Consider the following 11,170-nt stretch of genomic DNA (forward strand, 5'->3'; position numbering starts at 1 on the left):
TACAATCTGACACAGGTAAATGTCTGTGGAACCATCACATCAAGGTAGTGAACATAACCGTTATCCCAGGTGCCTCCTCCTGCCCTCTGAGGTCTCTCCCTTCCGACCCTTCCATGCTCTATCTATCACCCCCAGCCCATCACCGGGCAGCCATCGATTTACTAATTCCATCCTTACAGATTCATTTCTAGCATACCAGTGAAGTCAACTCTGTGTTCAATGGTTACCTCTAATCCACAATTTTTAAATGTTCAAGATAATCTATAAATAAGTACCTTAAAAATCTTACCTGAGCTTTCTGTGTTCATAATGTTCTGGTCATGTGTTCACTTGTAATCCCCCCTCCTCCAATTCACTTCCTGTTTACAAACCCTTTGGATCTCCCCAACCATCTCATTTCTCCAGCTCTTCTCTCTACCTGATTTCTGGTCTGCTTACCTCAACTTCTGTGTCAGAATATTCCTACCCTCTTTACGAGGGTTCAGCCCTCCCCTGACCAAGGCTGATACTTCTCTACTCAACTCCAGTTGAGTTCTCTGCACAATGCAGTAGTTCTCAACCTTGGTTGCATATGTGAATCATCGGGAGATAATTTAACTGGTCTCGGATGGAGTTTAGGAATAGCAGCTCCTCCTGATTACCCTAAGGTTTATCAGAACTTGGAACCACCTGACACAAGTCTCAGGCTATGCAGTTGCAACAACTGATTTTGCAGCTCTTGGTACATAGTTCTCATCTAAGAAAGCAGGGCATTTTTTTTTGGTGAATGGGAGAAAAGACTCAAAATTCCTAAGAGTTACATATGCATGCTCAGTCGCTCAGTGATTTCTGACTCTTTGCAACCCCAGAGGAGCCTGCCAGGTTTCTCTATCCATGGGATTTCCCAGGCATGAATACTGGAGTGGGTTTCCATTTCCTTCTCTGGGGGATATTCCTGATCCAGGGATCCAACCTGCATCACCTGCTCTGGCAGGTGGTGTCTTTACCACTGAGCCACCTTGGAAGCCCATACAATGCTTAATTGTTCTATAAATTCCAATGAGGGCTTATAGACAATCAGCACCTCAAAGTGTAATATTCCCTCCCCTAGTACTGAGGCTTGGCCTTGTTTACTTCAGTCCCTTAAAACTATGGATCTCAGATTGATTTCTATTTGTTAAGTGTGTGTGTGTGTGTGTGTGTGTGTGTACGCGCACACGTCTAGTCACTCAGTCATGTCCGACTCTTTGCAACCCCATGGACTGCAGCCTGCCAGGCTCCTCTGCCCATGGGATTCCCTAGGCAAGAATTCTAAGTGGGTTGTCATACCCTCCTCCAGGGGATTTTCTTCCTGACCCAGGGATTGAACCTAGGTCTCCTGCATTACAGGCAGATTCTTCACCATCTGAGCCATCAGATAAGTATGCATGTCCAAAGCAAACCACAGCACCTTCTCCCTCGTCAGACTACCTCCTCCTTCTGGTGCTTCCTGCTCAATAAATGGCATCACTCTGCCATTAGGCTTTGGCTGCCTAAGTCAAAGTCTCAGGATCAAGTTCTCCACTTCCTTACCTGATGTAGAAACATGCCTTCTCAATTCCACCTCCTCATGTTTCTCAAATTTTACCACTTTCTCCATCCCCACAATACTGCCTTGGTTCAGGAAACTACCATCTCTCTTCTGGATTCCAGCAGCAGTCCCTACCCCCTGTACTCCTTGCTCCCACAAATGAGAGAGTGCAGCCAGTCTACAGCCAATCATGTGTTTCACTGCTCTCCTGCTTATAAGTCCCTTGGACTGCAAGGAGATCCAACCAGTCCATCCTAAAGGAGACCAGTCCTGGGTGCTCAGTGGTAGGACTAATGTGGAAGCTGAAACTCCAATACTTTGGCCACCTGATGCAAAGAGCTGATTCATTTGAAAAGACCCTGATGCTGGGAAAGATTGAGGGCAGGAGGAGAAGAGGATGACAGAGGATGAGATGGTTGGATGGCATCACCAACTCAATGGACAAGAGTTTGGGTGAATTCTGGGAGTTGGTTATGGACAGGGAGGCCTGGCATGCTGCAGTTCATGGGGTCGCAAAGAGTCAGATACAACTGAGCTACTGAGCTGAACTGAACTGCTTATAACCCTTGCACACCTTCCCACTGCCCACAGGATGAAAGCCAAACCAGTTAACAAATCTAGCTGTCTTTCATAAACTGACCCTCCTACCTCTCTAAGATGGTTAATTTTATGTGTCAACCTGGTTAAGCTATGGTGTCAGTTGTTTGGTCAACTAGATGTTGCTATGAAAGCATCTGAATATAATTAACATTTATAATCAGCTAACTGTAAGTAAAGCAGATACCCTCTATAATGTGGGTTGGCCTCATCCAATTGGTTACAGGTTGTAAAAGCAAAGACTGAGGTTTCCCAAAGAAGCATCAATTTTCTGCCTCAAGACTGTAGCACAGAAACCCTGCTTGAGCGTACAGGCTGCTGACCTGCCTAAAGATTTATAACTCAAGACTACAACATCAACTCTCACCTGGATTTCCAACCTGCCAGTTGCCCTGCAAATTTCACAGCTGCCAGCCCCCATAATTAAGTCAATCAACTCCTTAAAATAATGCCCCTCCTCCTCTTCCTCTCTGTCTATTATATGTCTATCAGATAGAATGAGAGAGACTGAGACAGACAGACAGACAGATAGATAGATATAGAGGGCAGAGAGAGAACGAGGTTGGCAGAGATCTCAGTCTACCTACCAATGGTTCTGTTTCTCTGAAGAACCCTAATGCACCCTCCATGCTCATCCCTTGCTATCCTCTCCCCTGCCCATATTGCACTCTTTCTGCTGCTGCTGCTGCTGCTGCTAAGTCACTTCAGTCGTGTCTGACTCTGTGCGACCCCATGGAATGCAGCCTACCAGGCTTCTCCGTCCATGGGATTCTCCAGGCAAGAACACTGGAGTGGGTTGCCATTTCCTCCTCCAATGCATGAAAGTGGAAAGTGAAAGTGAAGTCGCTCAGTCGTGTCTGACTCTTAGCGACCCCATGGACTGCAGCCCACCAGGCTCCTCCATCCATGGGATTTTCCGGGCAACAGTAATGGAGTGGGGTGCCATTGCCTTCTCCCTGCACTCTTCCACTTCCATACAAATAATCACCCTGGGCTTAATCTCAAACATCTCAAACATTCTTCAACACTATCAGTGTCCTATGTTCTCTCCAGATTCAAGCAACTATATATTTTGCTCCTTCCCACTTTCCATGCTTGATTCTCCAGACTCAGACCTATTTTCCTTTCAGTCTCTAGTTCATAGACTGTTTCTCCTAGGAAGACTTCCTAATTCTTCCACATCATCACGTGGCCATAATGAACGTTTTCCTTGTAACTTGTGTTTCCTACTTTTCAAAGTATATTCAAACACCTGCTGATGCATCCATTTCTCTTCCAGACAAGTGGTTCTTCTACTTTTTGAAACTCAGATAACTCAGAGATATGATGAAAGCTAAGGGCCTTCTACTCATAAAAGTGAAACTGCATACTATATTTTCCACAGATCCTTTACTAGGATGGTGATTTCTTAAAAGGAGGCACTGTGTATATTCATCGCTTAGCCCAGAGCCTGCCACTTGGCAAGCACTAAAAAATGTATGGAATGAGTATCCATGTTTACTAGAACTAGTACACACAGACAGATAAAACAGCCATGTCTGAATATATTCACTTTGGATTTTATAGCCCTAAAGGAAACTTAAGATTGGAAAGTAACTCACATGTCTCAGTAAATAATTTAAAAACTAGTCCAGTGCTTAACTTTGTACCCCGATACCAATTCTATCTATTGGTACATAAGCCTTTGCCCTAGTTTATCTTTTTCATTTTTTCAAGAAAAATCAATTTGCTGGGTTGATAGCCATATTATGGTTTGCAGCAATAAAAAATTTTATAACATGAATAGGTAATTTAAAATTAAAAAAACCATAGGTTCAGTTTTTCACAAAACACATAAAACCTAAATACAGAAAAAGTGCCCCTTTCAATGCAAACTACAAAGATGCTTGTTTATTTTTTGTAATAATGCCAAGTGCTAGAGAAAGTGGGGTGAAGTGAATACTGCCATGCCCCACTGGTGTCCTGTACTCCCCCAAAAGAACATACTGTGTGAATTCTGATCATTTGATCACATGTGTTGAACTCTGTGATTCCAGATAATTCTTCTCAACCCTTCAACCCCTTATCAATCATATGTGTGCTCTGAATGAAATTCAGCTTGAATGTTTCCTCCCTTCTCCACTGTGAGGACCACTGCCTTTGTTTGAATCCTCATGAAATCTTGTGTAGATCATTCCACAGACCCCCTTGTTTGGTATCCTTTCATACTTCTGCAAACCATCTACAAACCATTCTGTAATCACTTGCTGGAGTAACTTTCTTTAAAAAGAAAAGAGTACATTTCTAATTTGTCAAATGACATTGCTCTAGAGTATTGAATGGTTCACTGGCTACAGAAAGAAAATAACCTTAGTATGATATTCAAGGTGCTCATCCATTTGGCTCTAAGTCTTAGCTCTAGTCAACCTAGCCTAGTCATTGTCTCTCGGATGCTTTTTCTCCAAATATATATATGGCTCACTCCCTCATTGTCATTTAGGTCTTGGCTGGCTTATTACCTATTTACAGTAACTTTCCCTAATCACCCCATTAAAAACAGAATATCTTTCCCATCACTCTCTGTTCTCTTATTGCCCTGTCTTCTTTTTCCCTTTTAGCACTTATTATGGCCTGGTATATTATTTACTTGTCCACTTCTTTATTTGCCTAGCTATCCTCATTAGGATGCATGTTCCATGAGTGGACAGGCTTCATCAAACATGGTGCTCCTTGCTCTGTCCCTAACACCCAGAAAAACTGCTTGGCTCATTCATAATAGATACTCAATAAGTTGTTATTGAATAAATGAATGAGTCTCCGAACTAGTCTACCTCCATTCTTTTTCTCACAATTATTCCTCAGATGGGAAAATTCTTCTCTTCCTACACTACTTAACACAAATCATATCCATATTTCAACCCCTGGCTCTTTAATAAGAGGTCTTCTTTCTTTGTGTTCCTACCATGCTTTGAGCATCTCCTAGGCAAGAGACATTTTATCCCATTTTCACTTATATAATTGGATATGGATGGAAGGTCACTTTTTCTCCACTGCTGACATTTCCTCCTATGGGGAATAGAGTTCAATCAGCAGTGGTAAGGGGCCCACCCTTTTCTGTCTCTTGATCACCTTCTCCTGGAGCAATGAGCACATTCATCTGACTAGTAATCTGGGGAAGAATAACCTATGAGAAGGTGCAGCTCAAATCTCTCCTGTTCCCTCTGAGAGCGAGCTGCCTGCAGAGAGCACAGTGCCGCTATGAGGGCGAGTGCCTGACGCTCTCCCACACCGAGCTCCACACTCCACCTAGACTTTGTCAGCAATGAAGACCAATGCTCTTATTTTATTTCTCAAACTCCTAAGAACCCGGGGAATAGAAAGGGAAGAAGAGTGATATTTACTTTGTTTCCTCAAATCTTTCAAGATGTCCATGAACCAGAACCAAAACCTCTTCCTCATGGGCCAGAGGCACCCACCTAGCACAAATCTTAAACACTTAGAAAACTGAATTGAACTGAGTCGCTTTTTAAATACTGATAAGGATTTACATCATGAACCACATCCCCTGGCCTGTGACCACCAGCCAATATTTACAGGAAAGCTGACAGGATCTGGATTGGGGATCAGCTTTAACACAACAGCTGTTTCTCCAGGTTGTGTTAACTACAGGACTGGATCACAAACCTAACTTCCTCTGTGTTCTAATGAAAAAAAACCAGTAAGTGAAATAAATATTTGGTGACTAAAATTAAGTCAATAAAGACAACAAGCTTGGTTTGAATGTTATGGCCGTCCAACATTCACACTGCACATTCACTTATGCACTTTAAAACTGTGATGTTGGGAATGACATACAGTTAATAATGAATACCCATCAAGTTAATATTCATTTTAAAATAAAACAGTTTTTCCGTGGCAGACAAACTGCTCCAAATCACTCTGCTGCTTTCACAAAACCCTGGAAGATCTAATTTTGTAAATGAGTCCCCTAACAAGTGAACAATTTCACTCAGAGTGTACTGTTCTCAACCTGGCTCCCCACAGGGTCCCTGAACTCATGAAGCACTTAGATTGCATTAATAATCTATAGAATGTGGTTTGATTTTCATGAAATAAAAGGAAATCAAAATAACTACAGGGTTTTCCATTGGAATAAAAAATAAAAAAGCAAATGTGCTCACCTGAAAACACATCAAGTCTCGCAGCCCCTGCATCTCTGAAAACAATATAAAAATATTATTGCTTCAGTTTGATATTGTGTTTTTGATAATTACATTAATCTGAATTTCTCATGTGACAATAGATGATCTATTGTCAGGTAACAAACAATGGAGAAACCCACTTAAGTTTCTTTAAAAACAATTACTAAAATATTCTTCCCTGCATTTGTAGACTAAGATTTATGATCACTCATAATTTGAGAATGCTACAAAGCCTAAAATTCAGAAATTTAAAAGAGATAGAATTTAGTGGTAGTTACACAAGAAGCTCAAGAAAATGAATATAAACATTAAAAAAGTTGGTTGGAAAATAATCCAGAAGTCATATAAAGATTTTTGTATACTTTAGAACAAAAAAATTGCTTATGTGTATCATATAATCACATTTCAAAGGAACATATATGATATACATGTGTTTATCTACAAGGAAAAAGATCAAATGTTAACAGGGGTTTTCTCTAGGTCAGAGGCTGACAATCTATGGTCTATGGGCTAAATCTTGACCATAACTACTTTTTGTGAATAAAGTTAATGGAACACAATCATGACCACTTATTTACATATTGTCATTTACTTATTTGTTTCCATGTTGCCTACAGTCTGCCTTCACACTGTAATGGTATATTTGAGTGGCTTCAACAGAGGACATGTGGCCTTCAAAGGTGCAAATACTTAATACCTGGCTTTTTACAGAGAAGTAAGTTGTACACCGCCCCCCATGATGAGGTCACTAGTGCCTTAGTTTTTTTCTTAGTTGTCTGCAATTCACAGATACTATTTGTGTATTTTCTTAAATTAACTTTTAAAGTGAAAACTTTAAAAGGCAAGGAAAAAGAGCCAGAAGATCCAGGTTTCCACATGAAAGCTGTGAGAGAAAGGAGGAAGACAATGAGGTCTTAACTGATGGGGAAGTAAGGATGTTGAGGGGAATCTAGAAGGAGGCTCAGAATAGTAACAACCAGTGGGACTCAGAGGGGAAAACCTGTGTCTCCCAAAATTTCTGTAAGTCTCAACCCAAAACTAGCCTAGGTCAATCAGGTAGGTACACTGTCCTTGTTATACAAAGTTGGCCCCTTAGCTCCTTTCTCTACCCAACTGCTTCGTCTAATGCTTCCTCCACAGAAATTCTGGAGTTACCATGGCCATTTCTTGAGCATTTTCTATGTGACAAATTCTGAATGAGGTATTCTTAAACCTTTCCATCTAATCCTTACCACAATGCATGACACACAGGTATCATAATCTCCATTATATAAGCATGCATTATACAAGATATCAGGTATACAATAATCGCTCAATCAATGCCACTGTACTAAAATTATTTTCATAGAAACAATTTCTTCACAGAGAAATTTCATGGGGTAAGACAAAGAAAAGTCATTCACCTTTATAGCATGTTAAGACATTCATAATAAGCTTTATACTTGAACGCAGGTCCTTTCTCTCTGAACACCTGTTGTACTAGGAGGAGTCCCCTAAGGATTTTCTTCCTGTCCCATCATAGTTTTTCCTACTCTTTCCACAACATTCTTTTAATACCATCCAGTTCTAATTTAGACAAGTATAGGAAACCATCAAAATCTTGAATACAAGGGTATGAAATTACATCTCAGAGTAACACTGGGACTTTAAGAAGACCTTCATAAGAGCGACAGAGTATCTTGAGTAGGTCTGTTAAATAGCTTTATTTGTTGTCAATTACTGGCATCTAAGCAGTGGTGACAAACTCCAGTATCCCCTGAAGACAGACAAGTTGAGGAGTGCAGGCTGGCCACGGAGAACCCTGGGAATGGCAAAGCTGAAGACACAGGCTGGTCCCAAGAGAGCGCCTGCTACATGGCTGATCCTATTGAGCTGGTCTCAAAGTTGCTGCATATAATCTTGGGGGGAAAAAAAGCACGGGATCCAGTTTTTTGTTTTTTTTTTTTACATGGCACTTCATCTTCTCAAACTTTATAAACACTTCGTTCCTCCTATTCTTTACGAATACTGTACAAAGTTTCACTATGAGTCAAACATGAGGCAAGCTAGACTTGGTCAAGGTGCTGCCAGATTACAAGCGCTGCTCAAAGAATTGCTCAATTGATCATATTTCTACCACTCCCCTGAGTCTGCAGTCAATCTTTCTTTGCCAGTCACTCTCTATAAACTAGTCCCATTGTTCGATTTCTTCTATACTCTGGTATTACTTGCCCTCCTTTGTTAAAATGAATAAGTGAAACAACTTTATAGGAGAAAAGACAGTGGCAAAATGGACCAGTACATTCTTTCACAGTTACAGGTATCAAGTTGCTGAAAACAGAACTTTAGCAGGACAGAGGGTTAGTGGATACAGGACTATTGCTTCAGAGCTTGAGCAGACGCAAACAGTAGAAACCCTGTCCTGCTGTAGAGAGACTAACCACACACACTCATGAGCAGTGGCTGGATCCCTGTTAGCTCTAAGTTGAGTTCACAGCTCTTCTGACCAACCAACTTTATTTTTTTCTTCTTTTCCCTCCTTTTTTTGATGACTATGATTCCATTTGTTCTGCAGAGTTTCACAAAAAGAGGTGCTAGTGACTTTTTACTTAGTGTTGAGCTTTGCTGAACAGGAAGGAGGTCTTGATGGCTGGTTAAATGGCTACACAGTCACCTCCCTTCTAAAGCTAAAAATGAGGGGGAAATGTAAAACACTGAAATATAGTCATCAATCAGTGGCAGGGAATATACTTATTAATATAAATAATATATAATATATTCTGTGCTGTTGTTTTTAGTTGCTAAGTCATCTCCAACTCTTTACAACCTCATGGGCTATAGCCCACCAGGCTCCTCTGTCCATGGGATTCTCCAGGCAAGAATACTGGAGTGGGTTGCCATTTCCTCTTCCAAGGGATCTCCCTAACCCAGGGATCAAACCCACCTCTCTTGCACCGGCAGTGGATTCTTTACCACTGAGCCACCAGGGAAGCCCTGTGCTGTGCTGTTCTTAATCGCTCAGTACTGTGCGACTCTTTGTGACCCCATGGACTGTAGCCCACCAGGATCCTCTATCCGTGGATAGAGGATAGAGGATAGAGATATCCTCTATCTCCAGGAAAGAATACTGGAGTGGGTTGCCTTACCCTCCTCCAAGGGATCTTCCCAATCCAGGGATCAAACCAAGGTCTCCCACATTGCAGGAGGATTCTTTACTGTCTGAGCCACCAGGGAAGCCCAAGAATACTGGAGTGGGTAGCCTATCTCTTTTTCAGATCTTCCTGACCCAGGAATCGAACCAGGGTCTCCTGAATTGCAGATGGATTCCCAGCTGAGCTACCAGGGAAGCCCCATTACATGGTTATTAACACAAAAACAGATGTCCAATTTACCAGCACTTCAAGTCTAATCATAAATACAAACTGAATAAAAATGAATAATTTCTCCCTTGAACTGTTCTTTTTCCTATCATACCTTGATTTTACAGAAAATTAACTCATGAAGCATTCCAAGCGGAGACAATGAAATCATATTTTCATCTAATATGGCTAACTTTATTAACGTCACAAAATTCCTTTGAATAACCTTTGTTTACAATAAGCCTTACCTCGCATTGTCCAGCAATTCAGCTAGTGCTCCAAAAAGGAAACTGTGAGTGGTGCTAATGAAGAAACAGAGGGAAAATAAAAGTTAAACCAACTCTGTAATCAATGTAAAAGGTTCAAGACACATGCAATGTTCTCTAGTTTGAGGCAGATAATCAATTAAGAAGTTATTCTAGAAATTTCTCAGCACAGTCAAGATTCTGAAGTACATGTACTCCATGACAAAGCCAGGGCTAAGAACCCTATCGCCAAAATATCTTATTTACTCCTAATAAAACAAAGACTTCAAGGACCTGACTGTACTTAGAGCAAATTTTGACATTTTAATATTGCTTTATAAGCATTTAAGTTTTTCAGAGAATGTTTCATTAAAACTATATTATTTAAGGCCAAATAATTTCTGAAAAACCTTGACCAAAATCCAGACTCACTGAAAGACCTTAAGGTTTTATCTGCGGACACAGGTATTGGCAGGTTACCCCAGTCTGCACCACTAACCTACATTTTTCTGTGGAATCTTTTCACCTCGGAAAAGACCATACCTATAAATAATTTCACAGATGACCAGCATTCACTCTCCCCTGTACCCCTCCTGACAAGTCCTGGGCACAGAAAGCACTAGATAGCCATCACTGTTTCTACTTGGAAAGCTGAATGTTTCTCTGTGGGTGGAATCAAACCGCCTTCAGGTTCTACCTTTGCTTTCCATTTCCTGATGTGGATATTTCAATCGGCAACATTATGGAGGGAAGAGTCAGTCAGCAATTTTCTTTTTATATATAGTAAACAGGTAGCAGAAGCAAAAGAAACACACTTATCAACAAACATCTGCTCATTTGTCTAATATTATATCCTTCTCCTTCTCTGTTTTACTCTCATCTGTGAGTAGTTCAGAAGGGCCACTCACTGACCTTTTTATGCCACTCCTGCATTATTAGAGAGAAATTAAGTCTGGCCCTATTTGCCAGATTTGGGATAGTTAGGAGGACGGACAAAGGAATCCTCAGGTTCCTGCTTCAATTTTATAAAACTCTGCAGTTTTGTTTGAGTAACTAAATTGGAATTTAAAATGGAATTAATTTTTATTTTAATTTAATCCTTTAAAAAACCTTAAATTCGCTAGTATTCAAAGACTTTGTTGACCCCCTCTAGTTTGAAAATATTATCTTCTTATAAGAGTGAAAAGCTTGGGTACAAGCTTTAAAAAAACAAACTGCATGGATTGCAATTTTTGCTTTAATGACACAAAAATTAATAGA

At 40.7% G+C, this 11,170-nt stretch overlaps 1 protein-coding gene across 1 annotated transcript in view; it reads right to left on the reverse strand.

Moving 5' to 3' along the window:
• MORC1 (MORC family CW-type zinc finger 1) overlaps positions 1–10,651 on the reverse strand; it is a 159,697-nt gene extending 149,046 nt beyond the window's left edge. Inside the window, exons 1-3 of the mRNA XM_061428205.1 lie at positions 10,608–10,651; positions 9,914–9,967; positions 6,307–6,341 (exon numbers count right to left, since the gene is read on the reverse strand). Of these exons, the coding sequence (XP_061284189.1) occupies positions 6,307–6,341; positions 9,914–9,967; positions 10,608–10,651 (133 nt within the window). The remainder of the gene's footprint in view (positions 1–6,306; positions 6,342–9,913; positions 9,968–10,607) is intronic.
• Positions 10,652–11,170: the final 519 nt, after the last annotated feature.

Source organism: Bos javanicus, chromosome 1 (assembly GCF_032452875.1).
Source record: "Bos javanicus breed banteng chromosome 1, ARS-OSU_banteng_1.0, whole genome shotgun sequence".
In the NCBI taxonomy this organism is placed as follows: Eukaryota; Metazoa; Chordata; class Mammalia; order Artiodactyla; family Bovidae; genus Bos; species Bos javanicus.